Genomic DNA, 26,343 nt, shown 5'->3' with positions numbered 1-26,343 from the left:
TAACACCATAGAAAACATTTTAAAAGAACAAAACTACCTTTTTAAACCTTATAGTTCCACGAAAAAAGTACTCTGAAATTAATTGCATTTTTCCACTTTCCAAAGTTAGCTCTTCATTCATTCATTTATTCACTAATTCATTCAACTTATTAGCCTCGTAGAATACAGAGGAGAATTCCTGAAGCAGGAATTTTATAGTCCTGGGAGAGACCCATATTCCTGTAAAATAATGAAAGTATATTTGAAAGTAAATGTTGCCAAAAATGTAAATAATTCCAGATATTTATAAGATAGCATAAAATAAACCTTTAATAAAGTCACATTTGGATAGCACTTTTGGCATTAGACTCTTAGGGGAATAGATCTATATTATCTTAGTTTATCTCAGTTTGGAATTTAATCCATTGTATGTTGCATCTCTAAAGACTCTAGAAGTTATCAATTACATACTAAGATCTTGAGCTGAAGTTTGGTTTAAATCTGTTAAACATCTACGTAATTAATATTTAATCCTTCAACGTGGCAGAGTCTGTGCTTTTTCTGCAAACCATAATTGCAAAGATCATAATTACAGTAATTAAGACGATTCTTTGAAGTACATTCATCTAACAGTTTTTGTATTACACCAAGTATAAATGCAACACCTGAACTGCCTTTCGGGACTGATCAAATAACTAATAAAATGAATAAAAATATTTTAAGTCTGAATAAATTTTACGTATCTCAAAAGGGGATTGTAAAGTCATATTACAGACTAGTTAATAGCATATCCTTGTATCATATGTTGACCTGTCCCAGGTCAATATCCATTTTCCTTTTAAGGCTTACATGAAGTCAAAGCCTCAGAAACAAGGCCCGGGAGCCTACCCTCTGAGCTGGGACTTTTTTGGGTAGGAAGAGGATTTGAGGAGCCTGGTGTCTTCTGGCCAGAGAGGAATGAAGTGTCCTTTGCTCACCCACTAAAACAGACTTTTTCCCACCTGCTGTTTGCCAAAAAGCAAAGAGCAATCACGTTTGCAAGGTCAAACTAGCTTGGAGAGATGCTATAAAACATACATGGCCCCCTGAGAAATTCAACATCTCCATCAGCAAGTTAAAAACTAGAAGTCCTTTAGGAAAGAGACAGGCTTAACCTTGTTAATCCCGCCCTGCCCAGGCTTATATGACCACGAGGCCCTTTTCTTGAAGGGCCTTTTGTTGAGTAGCAACTATTAATGCCTCTGCAGAGCCCACATGAGGGAACGTGGCTCTGAGCCTCAGGTAATTCGTGTTCTATGGCAGGCTTGACTGCGGCTGTTTTGCCCACCCAGATTTCCCCATAGACTATTCAGGTGGAAACCTCTCTTGTGAACGTAGAATCCTTCACAAAATAATCTGCATGGTGATCATTTCCTCCCCACTAGACCAAAAATTAAATCAGCCAAAGCAGGGACCCAGCCTGTCGACTGGTGTAATTCTCTACCCCGAAGCCGATTATTAAGTTGGCCTTTCTGGCAAAAGCTGCTTCAACAACCCACCGGCAGGTGTTAAAACCTGAAGGGAGAAGACTGTGTGTGTACAAAGCCTCTGTGTCTGTTGCATGAGGTTCATCTGCTTCGTTGTCTGAATGTAAGTAGCACTTGCAGGTCTGCGCTAGGATACACTTTGCGGCCGCAGTAGCCAACCTCACTGAGCAGTCTGAGCCCTATGCCCACTCCGACCACGTTCTGTCCTTCATCTGCGCAACAGCCCTAGACATTGGCAGATGGAGAAACTGAGTTAGGGAGGTTCAGTCACTTGTCCAAGGTCACTTAAATACTAAGTGGCAGAGCCAGAATTCCAAACCGGGTCCTCCACTTCTGGGGTGCACACTCCAGTTCGTTTCCCCACGCAGCTCTCCAGGCAGAATTAATACAAGCTGACCTCCGAGTATCAGACCTTTGTCCAGGCTTGGCCTTAGAGAGAACCTTTGCAGAGCTCATTTCTTCTGGACAAGGCAGCTATATCAAAGGCTATACTTTAAGAAAGAACTCGGTGGGAGAAAAGGAGGTGAACACAGGCTCAGATTCTGGTAGTAAGACGAGGGTTTCCAGTGATGAAATTTTGTGTATGTCTTTTGTCACATCATCGCATGGACTGCCAGTGCCCTTTTTACCACTGAAAACAGGGTGATGCGGGCCTTTAAATCAAATTGGAGAATGAATCCAGAAAACCCAGAATAGTTCAGAAAACTCATCCTGAGAATTTTGTTCCTCTGGAAAGACTTCAGGTACCCAAACCTGAATTAGTTTCCTATTGTTTCCATAACAAATTGTCACAAACTTAGTGGCTTAAAACAACACAAATTAATTTTGTTACAGTTTTGAAGGTCAGAAGTCCAACACAGGTCTCATGGACTAAAATCAAGGTATTGGCAGAGCTGTATTCCTTGCGAACGCCCCTTGGGGAGAATCTGTTTCCTTGCCTTTTCCAGCTTCTAGAGGCAGCCAGCATTCCTTGACTTGGGTCTTTCTCATGTTACATCTCTCTCTGAGCACAGCTGGGAAGGTTCTCTGCTTTTAAGGACCCTTGTGACTACACTGGGCCCACTCGGATAATCCAGGATAATCTCCGCATCTCAAGGTCCATAGCCTTAATCACATCTGCAAAGCCCCTTTGCTGTGTAAAGTAACATACACACAAGTTCCAGAGATTAGGACGTGGACATCTTGGCGTGGGAGAGGGGGCATAGTTCTGCCTTCCAGAGCTGTACCACTTAACCCTTCTGAGCCTTGGTCTCCCCATCTGTAAAATGAGGACAGTAATAGTGCCCACCTCCTGAGGTTGTTGTGAGGATTCAATGAATTAGTACAAATAAAGCATGTGGCAAGCATGCACTAGGCGCTGTTATTATTTCTGGCCTCTGAGATAGCAGTCAGCAAAGCAGCCTCTTCCTGGGTCGCAACAACCTGCAGAAGTCACAGCTTCTTTGATACTGATTTTTTCAGAGAGGAGAGAAAATGTTACTAGAAAAGAAAAAATTAACATTAACTCATGCTGCTTGAATATTTTATTCCCGGGAGCTCCGTGATCTCTTGCCACGGGACAGAACCCAGGGCGACTGCAGTCATTCTGTGCATAATAGGAACTCATGTTTTATAGATCTGAAGCCACAGAGATAGAGTTTGTAAAAAAAGTCACACATGATTTTCGAAACTGATAACTACCATCATCCCCCCCCAAAAATGTTAATAATTGGCATGCTAACAGATTTAGCTAACATGCTCTGTGCCTTAGTGCAGGAAGAGCGCTCTTCCCTCCAGCCACAAATACAGTGGTCCCAAAGGCTGCTGGGAGCTGTCTGTAATTGTATCACATGAGAAATGGACAACTGTGGTGGAGGGGAGACCAAGTCGAGAGGGATGTTTCGGTTTCGATGGCAGCTTTCAGGAAGGCAAAGAGATAGGAGTTGAATAGCTTTTGAAGCATGACTTGATTAAATTAAAGGTCTGGCAAATAAGTGCTATAAGGAAGAGTTAAAACGATTGGTTTAATTTGCCAGGAAAAGAAAAGACTAAGGGATGAGTTAATCTTCCATGTTAGATGAAAAGGTTTTTAAATGAGGAAGATATGGTCCTGCTGCTTTCCATGCCCACAGAGGATTAAAGGGAGAAACAAACCAACAAGCAAAACCTTGAGTTAGAACAGAAGAGACATGTTTATTTAGGGCTCCATAAGTAAAATGCAGCCCTGAAAGTAGTGAAGTCCCTAACTCTAGCCATTTTTAAGAAAAAACTTAATGCTGGTATTTTCACTTGTCCAATGTAAACATTCATATTTATGATTTCAGTCCAGAGATGCTGTCTCTTTGGGGGGAGAAAAAAAAAAAGCTATGCTTCAGGTTATCTTAAGGACTACAAAAAAGAAAAAAACAGCTAAAACAAAAATAAAATTGAGGACTCAAAATTATACTAGTTTTCTTAAAGGTAGGAAAATTTTAGACATTCAGTCAACTAATACTTATTGAACACTCAGTTTATTAGACATTAGGCTTGTTTTTTTTGGCAAGTTGTTCATAATAAATCTGAGGTGTAATTTACTCATTCATTCGAAAAATACTTATGGAGTGACCAACTGTATTCCAGGCACTGGAGGCAGAAAAGGTCCCTGTTCTCATAGAGCAGATGTGCTAGTGGGAAACAGACAAGAAACACATAACCACGCGAACAGGTCATGATAAAATACTCTACGGTAGCCACCTGAAGTCGGGGTTGTGATAGGATGACTGGGTCGCTCTGTGAGATCAGAACGATCTGGGGAGATCTCTCCAAGGAGCTGAGTGACTAGAAGAAGTCATTGTGCAAACAGTAGCTCAGGGAAAGAGCATTCCAGGCAGGGCAAACTCTTAGTGCAAAGGCCCCAAAGCTGAGCAATCTGAGGACCTCAAAGGACTCCGCGGGGTGGCAGGGGTTGGCGGGGAGGGGTAGGCCATCTGTGGCTGGTGCAGGTTGGACCGTCCAGGAGCCAGCCGTACAAGATGATGAGGTCCCAGAAGTTAACTGGGGCTTTGTCATCCAGGAGGGAGTGTGGATCTTATTCTTAACGTGATGGGACGTTTAAGCAAAGGAATGACTAGATCTAATTTCTATTTTTACTACATGTATCATCCTGGATGAATCTCATAAACATAATGCACAGTGAAAAAAAAAGCAGGAGAGTGAAAGCAAGTATAATTCCACTTGTATAAAGAACAAGTGTGCAAAAATAAACGGCGTCATTTGGGGTTACGTAGAAATGTGATAAAGTATAAGGAAAATGAATGGTAAACCCAAAACTCAATGTAGTGGTTCCTGGGGAGGTTGCAGGAGGAGGGGAGTGCAATTGGGAACGAGAGACTTCACAGGGATTGATGGGTTCTGTTTCTCAGGTTGAGTAGAGGGCACAATGGTACTTGTCACATTACTGTAAATACCTGATATGTATATTCATATATACTCTCTATGAATGAAATATTTCATTATCCAAATTGTATTTTTAAATGACTCCTCTTGCTGCTGAATGTCTGGATTGTAAAGAGGCAAGAGTCAAATCAGAGACAAAGTAGAAGCTGTTGCACTAGTCAGAGAGGGTGGTGAGGAATGAGGGAAAGGGAAGAGTTTTCAGCTTGTGCAACAGGGCATGTGGTGATGCCATCTCCTGATGGGGGGGAGGCCCAGGAGGAACAGGTAGGGAAGGTAGGCCACCAAGAGTTAAGTGTTGGGGACTTCCCTGGTGGTGCAGTGGTTAAGAATCCGCCTGCCAATGCAGGGGATATGGGTTCAAGTCCTGGTCCAGGAAGATCCCACATGTCACGGAGCAACTAAGCCCATGGCCACAACTACTGAAGCCTGCGCACCTAGAGCCTGTGCTCCACAACAAGAGAAGCCGCCACAATGAGAAGCCCGTGCACCGCAAGGAAGAGTAGCCCCCGCTCGCCAAAACTAGAGAAAGCCCGCGTGCAGCAATGAAGACCCAACGCAGCCAAAGAAAAAAAAAGAGAGTTAAGTGTTGGGACTTCCCTGGCAGTCCAGTGTTTAAGACTCTGCGCTTCCACTGCAGGGGGCACAGGTTCGATCCCTGGTCGGGGAACTAATATCCTGCATGCCACACGACGCGGCCAAAAAAAAAAAAGAATTAAGTGTTGCGCATATTCGTGTGTTATGGCTGTTAAACATGCATGTGTCAGACTTCTCTGGCGGCCCAGTGGTTACGAATCTGCCTGCCAATGCAAGGGACACAGGTTTGAGCCCTGGTCCGGGAAGATCCCACATGGTGTGGAGCAACTAAGCCTGTGTGCCACAACTACTAAGCCTGTGCTCTAGAGCCCGTGAGCCACAACTACTGAGCCCACATGCCACAACTACTGAAGCCTGCGTGCCTAGAGCCCATGCTCTGCAACAAGAGAAGCCACCACAATGAGAAGCCCACGCACCACAACTAGAGAAAGCCCATGTGCAGCAAAGAAGACCCAACGCAGCCAAAAAAAAAAAAAAAAAAATGCATGTGAAAATGTCTGGTAGACAACTGGATAAATGAGACTGGAGTTGGGAGGTCAGGACTGGAGATCTAGATTTGGGCATCATTGCCATGTAGGTGATGTTAGAACTCTGGGTCTGGATCACTAAGGCTCCGTATGCTGTTCTCATATGTTTATAATGGTCCTTAGGAGCTCCAGTCATCCTCAACCCTCATATGATAGTTGTTGCAAAATCAAAAAGAGAAGTGTGACATTCTGAAGACTTCATATAGAATAATTTACACTTTACTCTTTTTCATCTTTTTCATTTCTAGATTTTAGAGATACTAATTTTCTGCATTCTCCTATATTTCCATAAAAGAAAAGGAATAAAACACATTGCGATTCTGCTAACCCTGGTGGCACTTCTAGGTAAGGATATTTTTTGTTTTCTAATTATCTAATCTAGCCATGCTAAGTCATAAAAGAGTTTAAAGGAAAATATTTGAGCATTCTATTTTTTCTCATTGTTTCTACTTTTCAATTCTGATCTATAGAAACTGAGTCTCAGTTACGCAAATTATACTTTGCATGTCCATTGCTGCAATTGATATATGTTTAATTTTTAATATATTTAAGGATTTTTACTTCTTGATAGTTTTATTTGCTCTCTGACAATTTGGGGATTTTTTTCTTAGTAAATAATTGAAGAATATTAAAAGAGAAACAAATGAATAAACCCAAATGAAACTTTTGTATCAGAAGTTATCTAGGCCTATCCTGTTTACATTTAGGAAAAAAAAAAAACAAACTTTAAAACATGGCTAATATGAAACAAACGTGAGCAGTATGATTTTTCTTGAATACAACATTTCTTTCATTCATTATTTAACTACCCACTTCCTTTTTTTCCAGAGGCACCTTATAAGATTTGAAAACTGATGCTTACATAAGCCCTCTATATATTTTTAAATCTATTCTCCCTCCCCACTCCTCTGTATCTCTCTCTCTCACACATATACATACATATATATATCTCAACACTAGGAGATCTCACTAATCATTTGGGAAATTCCCTTTTCCAAAATTTATTTATAATTCCTTCTTTGCCTAAGATGACCCATCCATCACATGTTGTTTACTCTAACTTTGTACATTGTATTTATACCTTTGAGGCAGCTGCAGCTCCCATGTTCACGAGGTGCTGGAGGTTTCATTTCTTCATTTCATCAACTCTCCTTTGAACTGGAAGAGTTGCATTTGTGATAGTTACTTGTAGAAACAAATTTACTCTAGAACATGTTCAGGTATGTGGTTGATCAAAAGAACAGAAAAGAAACTTTATATTTTTTTTCTTCCAAATTACCAGGTAGGGAGAACAAAAGCAAACTAAGAGAAAAGATGCACATTATGTAGGAAAATATTGAAAATAAAGAAAATTTTAAATAGGAAAGTAAGATAACAGAATTAAGACCATACATATCAGCTTTGATCATAAATGTAAATGGGGCAAGTTTACCAAGTAAAAATGAAAGATTTCCAAATTGGACTTCAGAAAAATTCCCGTATTGATTTTGAAAAAGATTCTGAAATTGGATTCAGCCAGTTTCCTCTGGTTCAGCTCTATAAGGGTTATTGAAACAGCACCCTTTCTGATTGGCCTCTGCTGGTTGTGAAATATTTTGACTTCATACATAAATTTCATCTAAACAAGGTAACTCAGATTGAAAGTAAAAGAAAGCAGAAGGTCATTATATTACCATCTAAGTTGAAATCAAGGCAGAAGCACTAACTGCAACGGAGGATCCTGGAGGCTCCGCTATTAGTATTTGGTTGCTAATCAGGGTAGGACTGGGGCTTGGAAGGAGGAGGCATCAGGGGACAGGGGCCCTCAGTAGACTGGGCAGCAGCTATTTCAGAAACTACATTAGCATAAATATAAGAGGAGCAGGAGACTTCTCTTAGCTCATGGAAATAAGTAGACAGAAAAATATGTAAAATTAGAGAAACTGAATGCTTAATTTTGATCTGGCAGCTCTAATGTTGAACTCTAAATCCAGAAAGCAGAGAATACACCTTCTTTCAAGTGCCTGTGTAACATTTACAAAAGCTGATCTTATGATTGGCCACAAAGAAATTTTTGATAAATTCCAGGAAGTTGAAATAGTACAGACCACATTTTCAGATCACAGTGAAATAAAAACAGAAAATAATAACAAAAATAGAACCACTAAAACCGTACCACCTGGGAATGTTAAACGCTATGCTTAAACTGCAGCTGGGCCAAAGCAGAAACCACGATTTCATTACAGCATATATTTCTTAAATTATTATGAAAACACTTAATATTAAACCTATAGTTTATGCCTAATGCTGTATTCAGAAGGAAATTCATTGCTTTAAATGTAAGTCAATTAAGTACTCAACTCAAGAAGTTAGGGGAAAGAAGCACAGAAATAAAGCTGAGGCAAGCAGAAAGGAGCAATTAGTAAAGATAAAGGCAAAAATTAATGAAATAGAAAGCAGAAAAGCAATGGATCGATACATAAACCCAAGAATCAGTTCTGAGGAAGAACTAGGAATAAACTGAGAAGGCTGACTTTTAAACATGGGTCAGCATAATTAATGTTGGGTAAAAATCGTACTGTTATAATGATGAAAGTAATACATGTCTACTGCTGAGAATTAAGAAAACAGAGAAAGACAACAAGAAACTATAAAATATAAAATATTTTAATATAAAATATAAAAATTCATATAATTGAGCACTGCAGCATGATATGATGGGAGTGTGTCTGGTCCTCTGTAGAAGATAGTTTACCAACAGATTTCAGAAGAACAGTGGCTGTCAACACAGTAATTGCCCTTTAGGTGATTTTCCTACAGAAATGGGCAGAATGATATACAAAGATTTGTATTCAAGGATATTCATCACAGTTTCATTTTTTTTTTTTTTTTTTTTTTTTTTATTTATTTTTGGCTGTATTGGGTCTTGGTTGCTGCTCGCGGGCTTCCTCTAGTTGCGGCGAGCGGGGACTACTCTTCGTTTTGGTGCGTGGGCATCTCATTGCGGTGGCTTCTCTTTGCTGCGGAGCACGGGCTCTAGGCGCGCAGGCTTGGTAGTTGTGGCTCTCAGGTTCAGTAGTTGTGGCTCACGGAATCTAGCGCGCAGGATCAGTAGTTGTGGCGCACGGGCTTAGCTGCTCTGCGACATGTGGGATCTTCCCAGACCAGGGCTCGAACCCGTGTCCCCTGCATTGGCAGGCGGATTCTCAACCACTGCGCCACCAGGGAAGTCCCAGTTTCATTTTTAATACGAAAAAAAATGGATACAATCAAAATATCCAAGAGTAAGGAATTCCCAAAAGGCATTCCCATTCATACAAAGGCTTACTCTCCAGCCAATAAAAATCATACTTTAGAAGAATAATTAGTGGCATAGAAAATACTTAACGGTGATGGAAAATTGGTTCCTAAGTAGTATATACTGTATGATTCACATGTTATATTTGTGCTTAGCGATAGAAAAATAACTACAAAGAGTCTCAAATGTTAAAAATGATTTGGGGATGAGTGTTGAGATTACAGGTGATTTTTATTTTTCTTTCCAGACTTTTCTGCATTTTCCAAATTTTTGTAAATGGGCATGCATACTTTTTATAGTTTAAAAAAATGAGTTTAAAGTTTATTCATAATCCCATTGCCTAGAGATAGCCACTGATAGTATCTTGATGTAGTTTCTTCTAGCCATTTTTTCTGTGCATATGTAAGTACTTTCTACTTTTATATCTACAGCATTAGAATGATACTGCATTACAATTTGGTATTCCCACCCATCCTCATTAACCACCCCCGCCCTCAAAAAAATTTAGAAGTACTCAACACCAGCTTAGAAATACAATAAACAGTGATTAATCAGGTGGTGATTGTGCATGCTTTGAAAATATAGTGATTAACTCTAGCAACTGATAGTTGGTTTAGCTGTTTAATAAAGAATTCTAGTTTTGTTTTTGTTTTGTATTTAAGTATAATTTAACATCCGATGGTGGTTGAATTAGGTGGCCTTTGCAACCCTGAGGTTCTGAGGCGAAGGGAATAGTGTGTTCAACTCTTTCTCCGTTAATGATCTCTTTTGGAAAGCTGGTTGTTCAGACCACAAGCCCATCACCACATCGCGCTCTAATTTCAAGCCAAGTGTTTAGGAGGAAATCAAGGTCCCGCAAGAGCTAACCTTATAAACTTAAACCATCAAATGACATACATGTCTATAGATATTTTACATTTCTAGATTAGCTAAAATATGACTGTTTTCATAATCTATAGAAAATATGTAAAATGACCAAGTCAAAAAACATTTAAAGTGAAGAAGGGCCCACCTGTAAGGGCCTCTTTGTTCAGATTGGAAGTTTGTTTTTAGAACTTATCACCTGGTCTCCTCTGTTAATTATGACTTTTAACAGAAAGAAAATGCCTAATTTGGAAGTGTGCCCTGGTATCCTTCAAGTCAAAGTATATTTTTAGTTTTTGGAAAACTAGGCTTTTCCTAGTTGGCCATCACCTGCTATTTTAAACATTATATATATATATATATATATATATATATATATATATATCCTTTTCAAAAGCTAAAAGGAATAAAGCTCAGATATATTACGACCAAGTAGATCAAAGATAGTATTTCTTCTTCACACTGCCTTTGACTTACAGATATTTGATTTCATGTAAAAATTATTTTTTAACTTTCTGTGGGTTTCAGCTAAATTATGGAATTATATGCAACAGTAGTTTCAAGGGACCTAAGACAAAAAGAAAACACTCTCTTCTTCCTACGGAAACACTGTGTTTCCAGAAAATTCTTCCTTGCTTTCATACTAACATAACCTTATCAAATCACTTTTTCCTCATTGCTGTTTGAAACATGTGAGAAACTTGTTCCCATAGGGATAAGTTCCTCTTTAGCATAGAAAATAAACAGACATTGCTTATGTAAATCTTAGATTTACGGTTGACTCTGAGAAATGAATACTCAGCTCTGTCCTGCTTACTATTAACGTCCTTGTCAAAAAATATTTTTAAGGAAACTTCTAGGCGTTTACTAACAAAAGGACTCATATGTAGACTTAGTACAACTCTTAGTAAACTCACGGAGTGAGTTGCTTTTCACTTTCCAGTCTTCTCATCTATTTGGCTTTAAATTTTTTCAGTATAGTTTAATAGTTATTTTCCCATTAATGTCACATGGGCAATCTGCCTTTTCTTATCTCCTCCCTTCATTGTTTTCTTCCTTTCCCGTCTACTAGTAATTATAACCTCCACAGCGTCCTTTCAACAGTGAGGGCTGGAAAATAAGCGTCTTGCTCCAAAGATAAGCACTCAGTCACACAACAGATCTTTAGCTGATTTAAGCAAATGGAAAGCCCACAGCTTGAGCAACAGGGCTACTGCTTGGCTGGCATCACAACCTACCCTACACCTCTCAGGGCAGTCTTCATTCTTAAAGCATAATAGGGGTATTTACTACTCTACCATGTAAAGTTAAGATACTTATTTGTAATTCTACCTCAAATATGTATTTTATTTGTGTTTTGTGTTTTCTTTTTCAGCCTCATTGACTGTCATTTCAGTAAAAGCCGTCTCAGGCATGATCACTTTTTCTGTGACGGATAAAATGCAACTAACTTATCCCATCTTCTATATCATGTTTATCATCATGATAGCATCTTGTGTTTTCCAAGTCAAGTAAGTTAGCTCTTACGTACTCACTGCTCTTTCAACATTCCTGTGCTTCTCTGAGCATTCATCTTTATTGGCCTCAGATGATAATTAAAATTAGATGCAACTGATTTCTAAGGGTGAGGGGTCTATGCTTATCCTCGGCCAATATCCCTGGCTTTATCTTTCACATCCAATAATAAGTTTTTATGAAGCATTGCCTTCATGTTTTGTGAGTTCTAAAGTGTGGCCATAATCCAGCTAAGTGCACTTTGATACTTTCCTGATGCTCTTCTGCTTGTAATTAATATCCATCGCACACAGGTTGTCATTAGCAATAAATCAAAGGGGCAGGTCCACATCCAGGATTTCATTCTAAATATAGGAAATACATGAACCCTTCACCTTCATTTCTTAGCTCATACTCATTAATTGCCCAGAGATGGACAAAACCAGACGTTTGGCCGGGAGGGAAATCCTTTCCCCAAAACTTTGCATCTTTAGCCAGAATTTTCTTTGCACCCACGGGATTGCAGAATGATTGTTTTACATTTCTCTTGGGGCCTCACAGTGGTGATATGGAACATTTTTAATTTCTGCTCTTCTCTCCCCCCACCTCCATCTGCTCCAATCTCTTCCCCTCCAGTTCACATCATGATTTTGCCTTTGCTGCTAGGTTCTCCTGAGTCCACCAGAAAGCTTTCTGTTTACCCCAAAATGCTATGCAGGAGCACCAGCCCAGTGCCAGCCAGGAAATCAAAGCCCAAATTTTGGAGGAGAGTGGTTCCTTCCTTAGGTGCTAGAAGTCAAGTCTAATTGTTACGGGTTGAATATGGACCCTGTTACAAGGAGTGTGTTACAGGAGAAATCCAATGTCCTGTCACTGTTTCATTTGTCATAAACAAACTGTTCCTTTTGTTTGTTTATCAGACCAAGTGTGTATCTAATACTTGAATCATGAAACTGTTTTGTTGCATCTCTCTTCTGAATTAATCAGTACAGTTTCAGAATTTAGTGATTAGCATCATTATCTTTAAACTCTGCTTCATGAATTTAAAAGCCAGATACAACTGAAGGTAAACTACATTCCTATCACCCTTGTTTCAGTCCCTGCACTTCTCACACTAGAACTACGTGACCACGCTAGAACTGTAGAACCATGGTTCTCAGCCCTGGCTTCCCATTACAATTCATTACCTGAGGAGGTTTGTTTGTACATATATGTATACATGCACATATATACTTACATGCCTGTGTACATGCATGTGTGTGTATACATGCATGTACACACACACACATAGAGGAACACTTGGGCTCTACTCACAAATTTTTTTTCAATTGCTCTAGAATAGGACCTAAACACTAGTGCTTTTTAAAGTGCCCAGGTGATGTCAATGCAATGCGCTGCTTCAGAAAAGGTCTAGTCCCTGACAAGGCTGCACAGTGCAGTTGTGGGAACCTGAACCATGTTGGCGGCCAAAGTGGGAAGCTGAGCTCCCACATGTGCTCTGCAGCTGGAGGGCTGAGCATTGTTTTTGAAACATTAAACATTCCTTTACTTCTCCATCTTCTTTCTTGGCACGTGGCATGTCAAGGGATAGCTATACCATTCCCCAGATATGATATTTAACAGGTTCTAAAGTCTATCCTAATGAATCAGCCCCAGTGTGATACTGGTCCAGCAGCTTGAATCGCTTCCAACTCAAACTTCTGTGGCCTCCAAATATGATTAATTGCTTTTCATTGTTACTGTTGTTGGTTTAAACAGACCGTAAAACCTGACATCTGATCTCATACATCAGATGCATATAAGCTATGACTGCTGATTGGAAATGCCCTTTTACTGCACTTCCTTTCCCTTTGTAGTTGTAGCTAAAGAACATGCATTTCTCGATGTTATTGTTAACTTATTGTTGAGCGTCTCTCAAAGACAGAGCTTCAGTAAGTGCCTTCTGCTCTAGGCTCCTGAATCAAGCCACAAAACTCTACAGTACAGCGACGGTGGTGCCCGTTAACCATACTTTCTTTACAATCAGTGCCATTATTGCAGGTGAGTTTTGGCTTTCTACGCTTAGGTGATTCTATCCCCATAACAAGCATAAATGAAGTCTCCCTCAGAGTGATGAGAAAATCAAGGAATATTTTGGTTATAAGGGAATGTATAGCCCACATCCTCCTAGCTACCACCCAGTGTCTGAACTTCCTCCATAACATCCTCTAGGAGAGCTTATTCTATTTTGTGTAAATGTTCCCCAGTGCTCTCTGTCCCCCGAGACAGTTCAGTCCTGGTTTGAATCACTCTAATAATGTGGAGAGCTCTAATTATTAGAAAGTATTCCCCTGTATTGGAACTGAAATAAGCCTCCCTGTGAATTGAAGATGCTCATCTTAGTTCTGCTTTCTGGAGTCTTCTCCTTGCCAGCCCTTCTGATAACCAAAGCACATGTCCTCTTGTGTCCTGTCTCTGGACCAAACATCCCCAGTTCGATGAACTCTTCCCTCCCTGGTCCTCACCCCCTGCATCAGAGAGAGGGGTCCAAAAGTGAATCCAGTGTTCCAGGGAAGGCCAGACAGATGAGAATAGAAACTACTACCTTTGCTGTTCTGGCCTCTATTTTTCTACCATTGTAGTTCTTTTCTTCCTATGGAAACTTTTTTAAATATGTCAGACACAATAGTGTTAAAAAAGTATAAATTTGAAACTTGGTCCAAACAAAAATACAGTAGATTCAGGTATATGATTTGTAAGTTTGGTACTGGTATACCTTAGTTCATTGGCTTATTAGATGTATTTACTACCTTGTCATATTGGGACTTCATTTCCCAATGCAAAGTTTCTGTATTATGGAGGTAATTAGGTATTATCTGTTGCCTAATGGACACATCTTTTTTATTTCATGGCAAACAGGGTGACTGCCAGTGGGCAATTTTTAAGTGTAATTAATGCATTTTCTGTTTCCCAAAATTGAAACTTACTTTTAAAGAGAAGGATTATATCTGAAAACATCTAATTTTTTTTAGCATTTTATGCTTGTTGACAAAAGAAAGTAACAAAAGATTGTACACTTGTGTGCCCTAGAAATATTGAAAAAGGAAAAGAGCAAGGCCAAAAACATTTATAGGCATGACGTACAGCATAATAATTAAGATGACTGTGCTAAAGACGTGTAAAACATGTAGTTCCCCTGGAAAGGTTTTATAGGAGGACCAACAGGACTGGATCTGAATACTTAGCACACCAAGTAATTGATGAATCAGGGAAGCTGGAACTTTCTGGGAGTGATTGATAATAGTTCACCTGATGTTACTGAAGTGTGGAATGGAGGTGAAGCTTCTTGACTTACTTCTCCTCTTTGCCCCCATCAAAAAGTATAGCTTAAAACGAAAATGAGATACCATATTTTGCCTGCTAAATTAGTAAAGCTTTTGTTTTGCTCTTTTTATCTCAATAATCAATGCTGACAAGGCTGAAGTGTTGCAGGCACTCTCGTGGAGTTGGGTACCATGGTACCGCCCTCCTAGAACTGAGTTTCATAGTTTTTATCAAGAGCCTTAAAAATGTTTCTACTCTTTGATCCTACAACTCAAAAACAAAAAACAAATAACCCAATTAAAAAATGGGCAAAGGACTTGATTAAGACATTTCTTCCAAGAAGATGTACAAATGGCCAACAAGCACATGAAAAGATGTTCAACATCACTAATCATTAGGAAAATGCAAACCAAAACCACTTCACACCCATTAGGATGACTACTAGCAAATAAATAAATAAATAAAATAACAAGTGTTGGCAAGTATATGAAGAAATTGGAACCCTTGTGCACTGTTAGTGGGAATGTAAAATGGTGTAGCCACTATGGCAGTTCCTCAAAAAATTAAGCATAGAATTACCATATGATCCAGCAATTCTACTTCTGGGTATATGTCCAAAAGAATTGAAAGCAGGGACTCAAACAGATATTTGTACACCTAGGTTCATAGCAGCATTATTCACAGTAGCCAAATGTCAGAAGCAACATAAATTGACAGATGAATGGATAAAGAATATGTGGTGTATACATACAATGGAATATTATTCAGCCATCAAAAAGGAAAGAATTTTTGATACATGCTACAACATGGATGAACCTTGAGGACATTATGCTAAGTGAAACAAGCCAGTCACAAAAGGATAAATACTGTATGATTCCACTTATATGAGGTATCCAGAGTAGTCAAACTTACAGAAATGGAAAGTAGAGTGGTGATTGCCAGGGGCTGGGGGGAGGCAGAAATGGGGAGTTATTTAATGGGTATAGAGTTTCAGTTTTACAGGATAAAAAGTTCTGAAGATTGGTTGCACAACAGTATGAATATAGTTGGCCCTCTATATCAACAGTTCTGCATCTGTGGATATAACCAACAGTGGATAGAAAATATCCCCTCCCCCAAAAAAATTCCAGAAAGTTCCAAAAAGCGAAAATTTAATATGCCACATGGTAGCAACTATTCACATAGCATTTACGCTGTATTAGGTATTATAAGTAATTTAGAGATGATTTAAAGTATTTGTGGAGGATGTGTGTAGGTTATATGCAAATATTATGCCATTTTATATAAGGGACTTGAGCATCCGAGGATTTTGGTATCCATGGAGGGGTCCTACAACCAAATCCTGTGGGTACCGAGTGACGACTGTATACTTAACACAACTGCACTGTAAACTTTAAAATGTTTAGGATGGTAAATTTTATGTTATGTGTATTTTACTACACTTTTTTTAGTTTTTGCTCTGTTTTAACAGAAATTCCTCTTAAAGTGACAACAACAAAAAAAATCCTAAAATACTGGGAAAAAAATACGTAGAGAAGTTTATTGACACTTTACAAAAGCAAAACATTTGAAACAATTTAAAATGTCCTTCAAGAAATGAATATTATGGGGCACCAGCTCAGAATAACAAGAAAACATTAAAATGATCACAAGGAAATGTGTAATAACATGGAAAAATGCTTCAGAAGTGTTGATTCATTCAACAAATATTCATCAGAATGGGACATGGCTTATTCCTGTAGGAAGTTTATCCTCTAGGTGAGGAGATAGACTTGAGACTGAGAAAGCCCCTGTCTTGTTCCCTGTCGTATCTGCAGCACCTAAGCAGTGGCTGGCACTTAGGACTCTCAATAAATACTTGTCAACAGGGTAGCAAGGCTAACACCACACACACACAAATTTGATGCCAAGTAATATATAATTTAAAGATAACTTATTTAGTAAAAACTCTACGAAGGCTTTGGGACCATAGGCCAAGAGGAAATCATTGAGACTAACAAGGAGAGAAGAAAAGCTCATCGGAGTAAAGGACACATCCACATTTCCCTTCACCCAGAAGGAAAGACCAGATGAAGGAGATGGGAGAGGGGGTTGGCGGTGAGAAATGGAGCTGGGGTAGCAGATCAGCATCCTCCAGTGCCTGAATGAGCATGTGCCAGACCCACAGACCGCAGGGCGTTGCCAAGACTGACAGCATGGGGAGCAGCTGGCCTGAAGTGCGAGCGCCGTGTCAAAGGCCCAGAGTCCACCCAGATGCGCAGGTCAGGCTTGCTGACCCCTGGCTTGAAACTGTAGGTGGGAAATATCACTTGAGTTTTGTTTTCTTGCACGTGCCAGTGGGACAAATCTTGGACTGGATAAGAAATTTCTGTTGGCAAAAGTTATGTTAATGGTGCTGATTTTTTAATAATGATACTTACATTATATAAAGTCTACAAATCTGTGTTCTTTTGGGATCACTGAAATTGTTAGTATGGCATGCAAATATTTTTAAACTACAGGATATGCATTTTAAGGGTAACTATACTTAGAAAAAATAATATATTAATTTGAAAAACAGTATGTAGCTATTGTAAATATTCTTACCCTAAAATTAATGTTATCTTCTATTTCTATGGTAGGTACCATATTTTATCAGGAATTCCTTGGTGCAGCTTTTCTCACTATATTTATATATCTTTTTGGGTGAGTAAATGTCTCAGAAGTAAGGTATGTGAAATCCTATTACTTTTATGTGAGATTTTTGGCATTGTACCTGAGGCATAGAAAATTGGAAAATTATATAAGAAACATCAGTTCCCCGAGCTCCTAAAAGAAACATATTTTTCAACTTAACACCCTACCCAGGGCTCAGTGTCTTTGTGATTTAGGTATCTCTCTGAGGGTTCTGAAACATTGGGGATTTTCTGTTCCAGCCAAGGTCAAGGTAAATCCACTGGCCCTTGTAGCTACTCCACATTTTTATACTCTATCAGACCTACCCCACCCTTGGGAACCCCTAGGTTAGATCTCAATCAGGGAACCACAGATGCCTCTAGGATTACCTAGAACAAAAGGCCAAGACTGGGGCAGATCCCTACCTTTGGACCTAATAACATCAGATTGGTGCCATCCCTCTCTTGTGTCTGGGTGCCCAGCTTTAACCCTGCCTGGAGATTTGGAGGACAGTCACTGCTGGCATTCTGGCAAACAGAGAGCAGAACTTTGACAGAATATCTCCAATGTATCAATTCTTCCATTGGTTCCAGCTGGCACTCTATGAATGCTTAGTTACTTCTTGATGTGGTATCCTGCATGACCATTGTTATGCAAACTTGAGCCCAGACTATTTTCAGTGTAGAAAATCATCTATCTTGAGAATTCAATTTCATAAGATTTTTGGGCGAGGCTAAACTTTTGGGATCTGGAAACTATGACTATTCTTATGGCCAAGGACAACAAAATTTCTTAGAAAATTAAAGAATAAATTATTTTTTTGCTCGTGTTGCATGCCAGTAATGAGTCTGGGCATGCATGGATAGAAAATGAGACCTAGTGTCTACCCAAAGGGTTTAGAGCCTAAATTAGCCTCCAGATGGTAAAAACCTGAAGCAGAGACTTATTGGAAGCTGCCCAGGTCTTGGTTCTGGGGACAAATATTATTGGCTGCAGCAATTAAGACAAGTTCTAGGCAGCTTACCATGAGAAACAGAAAGAATAAAACCAGTGGAATGTATGTCATCGTGTAGAATATGGAATTCAGTTATTTAACACTGTGAGTTCTTTCAGTGATCTTGTGTTCTTTATCACCATTATTCTCACAGGTGTTTTCTGTCATTCCTTGGTGTGGTTTTGGTCACAAGAAATCGAGAAAAGGAACATCTGCCACAGTCTTACATTGATTTTGGACATGTCCCTGGTAAAACTGTGTATTCCTTAATTTCGAATAGAAAATTTGATCCTTATAAATTAATCATTGCTGGTATGATTTGGGGTGTTAAATTAATATAAAACATAATTCTTACCCTCAAAAACATGTACATTTCATGATGAAACAAGAGGTGATAGTTTAACTGTAAATGTTAATAATCATTTATTTGAATATCGGCTTTGCACAGAACGCTGGGGTTAGAAAAGAACTGATCCTGTCTTCTTGATTTGGGTGATGTTGCAGATTTCCTTTTGAGGTTTCTTTAAATTGGAAAAGGGTAGGGAAAGGAGTGGGAGTGGCAAGAACAGACCCTTGTTGCTTGGAGAGCCTTTGAGGGAACATCTAAGGCCAGAAGGTCAGGTGCTCAGACGGAGGTGGCCTGTATGTCCACTGTAGGGCCAAGAGAGACGTTCTTCTCGATCACCTGAACGTGAGCTTCTTCCCCTCTCCCTTACCTCACTCATCCAGAGCGGATGCGTCGCTGTCCCAGTTCTCCACTCTCCCTGAGAATGACTAGCTTCTGTCACGTACACAACACAAGCCACGTCCAGAACAAAGGAAGCGGGCTGCAGTGTCCTCACCCCCTCCCCTGCTCACCACCCCCAACAGTCTCCAGTTTTGCTGGGGATCTGGGGTGACCTATAGGTTTCTAGACAAGAAGCAGTGATGTTCTCACAGCTTCCTCCACCGTTCTGCTGGGACCCAGCCTTTGAAGCAAAAAGCATTAAAGCCTCATCCCTACGACTGAGAAAATATGGCCCTATGAGATCTGTGTTCTCTTTCCCATTCGAGCCATCTTAGCAGCTAAGAGCGCTCAGTGCAAGAATTGGCATTCGTGGCAAGGGCGTGTGTTAGAGACGCCTTGTATGGTTAGGGGTTCTTTGGTGGGAAATAAAGTTTACTTCTTCTTAACTCTATTTTTCATTTCACACAGCCCCATACGTAGGATCAGTAACAGCTTTAGAAGCCACTAGGAAAGACTGTTTTTCTCTGTTGTTACATGCGTTAGACTAAACATGGACAAGGAGACAGAACACTGGGGAGAGAGGTTTGGAGATGAGTGCATGCTTCATGTTAATCTCCTGACTGATCCAACCTGATGTCCGTGCTCAGCATGGTAGACCCTGGGCGGGAGACAGCTCGGTCATGTGGACAGCAGTGATCGCACATCAAGGGGCGCGGAGTTCCGTGGGCCTTTCTTCCTTGACGTTTATCTCTTCTATTTAGAGGGTGACCACCTAGTATCTTTTAAAGGGAATAAAATGTGGCCTAGATAGAGGAGAAATTATTAAGACTTATTCTTCTGTAAGAGCTCAAAAGATTCTTTGTGATGATTATCTCCGCAGGGAAACAAATGTTGGACAAAATACAACCAGATTCAAACGGCTTATCCTATGGAACTTTGCCTGATGGAAGTGACTTCACAAAGAGCCCAAGTGGAGAGAAGAAAGAGGTCTGAAATGCCGAGAGGGATGGCTTCTGGCCTGTTATTCGATACCACCTTTTAAAAAATTGCACATGTTCAATTTGTGTCAGCAGCTATTTTATGCTGACATGTGCTCCCATTTGTTTAGTCCTTTACCCCACCTCCATGTCTATGGACTATCAGGGCCTTCCTAAGCTTTGACACTCTAATGTTTTCATGGAATGTGATTTGAAGTGTTCCCCACACCCTGGACCTCTCCCTAGTGATCATCGAACTGGCTAGATCTTAATTAGAGCCTGGCTACCCAAGCAGGAATGTCACACAAAAATGTGCGTCCACGATTTGGCTGCAGAACACATCGGTTGCTTTTCCCATACAGCTTGCAAGATCAGTTGCTTTGCTTTAAAGGGACACTTTAGCCCCACCACCTCGCTCCTAAACCAAAGGTTTGAGAGCATTCATTTTTCCTAAGACATCTTTTATGAACCTCCCCCAAAACATTTCACCTTCCTATTCCCAAATTGAGTGGTGAATCATCTTTTCTGAAAACTAGCCCTATCACAAATATCCTTTGAAAATTAAGGGTGTCTTTAAAATTAGAATTTATACCCCATTCTATGATGGGGTATACCAAAACCAAAAGACCTTGACTCGTGGACTTTTTTAAGCTTAAGAAAGGAAAAATTTAAGAATTAGTACCAATTTTTTAAATAAAAATGTAATAGAATGGTGACGTTTTCTTCAGCTGTATGATCCTATTACACTTGAATTGAAACTGAAGACAAACTTCATATACTATGCCTTTACTTGTTTAGATCTTATAATTTATCAAGTGGGTTTTTAATGTTTTAACTTTTAACACGTCTCAAAAATCATATATAAATTCTTAGTGATATTTTCACTAACACTCTGTTTCTTCCTCAAGGCATTACTTCAAGCTTTAGAATAAAATTCTTCTAGGTAAAAGAACAGTTACGATTAGAGAACTAGATTTCAGCCTTTTTAAATCTGTAGACATAGAACACGGCCAGGCAGTCCAACCTAAGTCTAGGGAGGAGACCCAGGTGCTACCATACCCTGAATGGCTCTTCCGCTGCCATAGTGACATAGCTACTAAGATACATTTGCAGGTAGAGTCCATAATCATATCTGTTATTATTTATGATCTCCTAATATTTAAATGAGAAGAAAAGAGCTAGCTTTCATTATCACCAACACCAAATAATAAGCCCCATCCTTAATGACATATCAGAAACCTCAGACCACTTCTGACAGGCCAGTCCAATATTATTCCAGCCAATTGTCTTGCATTTGTTTGGTTGTTTAACTCAGAACTATTGAAACTATAGTCTTAACTGCTTTGGGTCTTTTATCTTTGTTCTTTGTCATGACCTGCATCCCTGACCAGACCAACCAAACCGGGCCACAAAGGTGAGATTCAAATCCATTACCAATGTATGAATAATAACCTAGAGCCCATGTCTGGCTTTTGAACTCCTGGTAACAATTCCTGCCATTGTGGAAAGTGTCCCATTAATTCAAATAACATAGTCATATAATTTATGGCATGTTTTACTGAACTTGGTCCAACATGTTGGCATTGGAAGGCTCAGCTAAGAAATGTGTCTTAACTACAGATTTCTGGTGACTCCTAAAACTGGTTTCAAAGATTTGGAAAATAATTAGAAGAGTTTTACTTGAAGTGGGACTATATTTATAGCTATAGCACGTGGTTTTGCACGTTGTAGAATTTTGCACAGAGACAAGCATAATGCCAGTACTTTAGTGGTCGCCAACATTTGCATCTTTCAAAAGTTGTAAGAAATGACATTGACATGCACATTTGCACAGTCCAGCAATGCTTCAGGAGTTTAGGTAACATATAAAATATATTCAGACCTAATTTTACTTTCCATACTGCGTCTCCAAAGTAAGGTGAGTAGGAGATTTAGTTGTATTGACTTGTAAAGATTTTTTAAATTACACACTGCACGACAACAACCAAAGCCAACCCTGTCCTTCTCTTGGCATTGTGAGTTGGGGACTTTTAGCCAACACTTGACTCATCTGACTGTCTAGACCAGGGGGGTCTGCAAACTCTTCCTGTAACGACACAGAGAGTAAATATTTTGGGGTTTGCTGGCCATACAGTGTCTGTGGCAACCACTCAACTCTGCCATTGTAGCATGAAAGCAGCCATAGACAGTATATAAACAAATGAGCGTGGCTGGTGTCAGTAAAATTTTATTTACAGAAGGAGGTGGCCAGTTGGTGGGCTATAGCTTTCCAACCCTTGGTCTAGACTCCTCTGGCCTTGCCGTGCTGCTTCTTCCTTATTTCTTGGGCGTTCAAGAGTTTAAAAAACAAACTGGATGCAATGGGAGCGTTAGCCATGTCTTGATATTTACATTAGCATCTTGTGGCTTATGTAAGATACAAATGAAAGTAATGAGTTCATCATTGGTGCCCAAATTCTTCTCTCTTGAAGGTAGCGGTTCTTTTATGAGCACCACTAACTGTATCGGAAGGGCCTCTCCAATCCCACACTCTTAAGTGGATAATTGCCTCAGAAATGAGTAGCAGTTACCTCTCATGTAGCAGATTAAAGTAGAGGTCCTTACCATCTGATTGTTATCGGTTTAAGTGTTTGCTTGCCCTGTAACTATACTATTTTCGTCACCAGAATCATTTGAAAAAAATATAATAAAAACATGTCTCAAGCAGTGATTCCAGAATGTAGTTTTCAACCCCCCAACCCATTCCCACAAGCTCCTGGAGATTCAAGTTTGTGGCAGAGAAAGAAAGGGAAGAGACAGATTTCATAGATTAGTGCAATTTCAGTGCTATTGAAGAATAATGGTGATAATGTGTAAGTCTGGCTCCAGAAGAAGCAGGTGCAATGGTGGACATGGCTCAAATGGATAGAAGCATTGAGCCAAGTTCCTGAAGCCAAGAACCCCTTTATGCGCCTTGCTTCAAAGCACACAGCTCGTCCAGGGGTGGTGACGATATACACTCGGCCACACCGAAGGCTGCCTCCTGCTTGCCAACTTAATAGTGATATTATGGACGCAAATATAACCAGTTATTAAAACGAACCTTTCCAACACCCTTCCAGACTGCTTTATTTAAATTCCAAGGCTGGTTATAGAGCAGTCCTTGAACTGGGCAACTGCAAACCTAATGCACATGTCTGGCACCAGCCAATATGAGTGCTTTAGTGAGGTTGCTAGATAAACACCACACGGTTTGAACTTTTAGAACAAGATCTCAGAATTGAACCCAACATGACTGTGTGGGGAATTTAGAAGCTGCTTCTAATTGTTAGACTGATCAACCGTCTGGCTCTTATTATGACCATCTTGAAGTAAAAAAAATAAAATTCCACATATATGTGGTTTCCATGCAAATATAGACCAGTCTTGGGCTATTAAATGTAGTGTTTTAGTAATTGTGGTGAATGCAGGGAAGAACCTTCCCACCCAGGAATTCTTGAGTCTCTCCCCTTTCTCACCAGCCTCAGGGTACCACACAGCATGCTGTCCTGTGCCAGGAGAGCAAATCAGTTACAGGAGCGGTGGCCCATCCAAGGAAACATTTTTTTTTTTTTTGCTACAAAGGGAGGAAACTCCGCCTTCAGTGTCGGTCCTTATTGAGAGTTAATGAGTCCCAACCGCAATGTAAAAGAGGAATATCAATCCCAATATCAAATAAATGTGGTGTTTTGGGGTGCACGCAGCTGGAGTTTCACAGAGTTCCAGGCAAGATGCAAGATAGTCTCCGTGTTCCAGGAAAGAATCTGCTTCCCAGGGAGCTGGCAAAGGCATAACGGAGAAGGAGCCCATCCATTCCTGAAGGACCAGCATGCATGGACACAAGCCACTTTGCACATTTGAGCTGCTGCTATCCAGACGCAAGCTAATCCTTCCAGCATGCACGCATCCTGCTTTTGGAGCCTCTTCCTTCATGGTTCTAATTTGAAAACCAGCCTCGAAAATTTTCTGAGGCTTGGGCTCTACTCCTTCTGTCCAAAGCACCTCACCTAAATCTTCTAAACACTAGACTAAAGGAAATGAATCAGTTCAGGAACTTTTGATCTAGGGACTTGAAGCTTGAATTGCCTGCCTGGTTATAGACACTAACCCAATTACCACATGCCTCAAACAGCAAATACACATTAATATACTCAAACATAATTGATCACATACTATTTTCAATGTAATATGTTTAAAGTTATTAGAAATATAAAAGTAAATTAGACATGAAGACTAGCTCTTCAGGAACTTACTGTCTGGTCAGAGAACCGATAGCTTTCATCTGTTGAGCCCTTACTGTGTAAGTCTTTTACTTCTGCCGTTCATTTAGTCCTTATAATCTCTCTCTCTCAGGGAGGTCACTATCTCTACTTTACAGATTTAAAAACCAGGGCAAGAGGTAGGGCAGGGACTAGGGTAAGACAAGAGAGGCACCTAGGGCACAAAATGTAAGGAAGCTCATGGGAATCTCACCCTCAGGTAGAGGGAGGGCCAACCCTGCACTTGCAGGCCCTGTGAATAAGGGCCCCCTTAAATTGTTTACCCCAGGCGCCTCACTGCGTCCTGACCCTGGCAAGAGGAGTTAGATAACTTGACAAGTGCCATTCAGCTGGCAGGTGGCAGAGCTGGGATTTGAACCCAGGACGCCTCTGCAACCCACACTCTTACCACTAGTACCAAAATATCTAAACTGCACAGTAGAATGTCAAAGGGCCTTAAGAGTCTTGAATAAAGGGCATGGGAGCCCAAAAGGGAGAAGGGTCACTTTTGGCGAGGTGACAGTCTTCAAGGGAACTGGGGATTGTAGTGGATCAAATGGGGCCCCCAACCCCGAAAAGATATGTCCACATACTAACTCCTAGAACCTATGAATGTGAGCTTATTTGGGAAAAGGATCTTTGCAGATGTAATGAAATTAAGAATTTTGAGATGATATCATCCCGGATTACCTGGGTGGTCCCTAAATCTAAAGACGAGGGTCCTTGTAAGAAACAGAAAAGACACAAACACCCAAAGGAGAAGCCACGTGAAGACAGAGACAGAGAGCGTACAGCCTGAAGCCACAAGCCAAGGAACGCTCAGAGCCTCCGGAAACCGGAAGAGGTGAGGAAGGATTCTCCCCTGGAGCCTTTGAAGGGAGCGCAAGCCTGCTGACACCTTGACTTCAGCTCTGGCCTCTAGAACTGTGAGAGAATACACTTCTGTTGTTTTAAGCCACCCACTGGTAATTTGTTGGGACAACCACAGGAAAGGAACGCAGGTATTGAGCTGGCCTTTGAAGCACATGTAGAATTTGGACATTAGAGGAAACCTGTGAGCAAAAGAGAATCTGAATAGCTCAAAGCAAGCTTGGGAAACATCTGGAACGTGGGTCACATGAGGAGGAAGACAGATCGATAGGACTAGAAAGGCAGCTAAGAAGGCCTTGAGTGGCCAGCTCTGATAGAGACTCGAGAATTTGGACTTGATTTGGGAGGTAAATTGATGGCATTAGCTTTACTTCTGGGGGTGTGGGGTGGACCTAAGGACATCATCGGTGTCTTTTCAAAAGCTCACCTATCAGAATTTAAAAACATTTCCTCTGTATCTTTCTTAGTCATTCACGAGTGATATCAGATGGCATAATAAACATTCAAGAAATAATGATCAAATTCATGTTTTGCATTTGTGGCACATCAGGTCCTATGAGAAATGACCAAGTGCAGCAGGGTCGTAGGCTAGACAGTGACCACTGAGATGGCCTGGGGGCACAAAAGCTGTGCCCAGAGGAGGATGAGCTGGGTCAACCAGAGCCACACCCTCCAGAACCTGAATTGGGAGACGTGGAGAGAGCCAAGGAGTTCGGAGTGGGAGCTGAAGCTGGAAGACTCCCTAGAAAGGTGTGAAGGTAGAATGACAGCTAAGGGCCATGAGCAAGCCCCGGTTATTAGTAAATTAAAGTCATAGGGGAGAGGGAATCGTGGAGTAAAAGAGCTAAGAGCCAAATCTGCTAGC

The 26,343-nt window shown here is 40.4% G+C and overlaps 1 protein-coding gene across 14 annotated transcripts in view; it reads left to right on the top strand.

Moving 5' to 3' along the window:
* Positions 1–23,041, top strand: part of NIPAL2 (NIPA like domain containing 2) — a 75,724-nt gene extending 52,683 nt beyond the window's left edge. For 6 of the 14 annotated variants that reach the window (XM_082432749.1, XM_082432747.1, XM_082432741.1 and 3 more), the window contains 6 exons: positions 6,289–6,385; positions 11,557–11,692; positions 13,627–13,715; positions 17,600–17,663; positions 18,782–18,876; positions 20,235–23,041. In XM_082432749.1, the coding sequence (XP_082288875.1) occupies positions 6,289–6,385; positions 11,557–11,692; positions 13,627–13,715; positions 17,600–17,663; positions 18,782–18,876; positions 20,235–20,347 (594 nt within the window). In that variant the 3' untranslated portion in view covers positions 20,348–23,041. The other 8 variants (XR_014255337.1, XR_014255335.1, XR_014255336.1 and 5 more) reach the window with 8 other exon arrangements.
* Positions 23,042–26,343: the final 3,302 nt, after the last annotated feature.

Source organism: Balaenoptera physalus (assembly GCF_965194825.1).
Source record: "Balaenoptera physalus genome assembly, chromosome: 17".
Lineage (NCBI taxonomy): Eukaryota > Metazoa > Chordata > Mammalia > Artiodactyla > Balaenopteridae > Balaenoptera > Balaenoptera physalus.
Note: the sequence above shows the minus strand (reverse complement) of the source record. Positions and strands in the feature narration are given on the sequence as shown.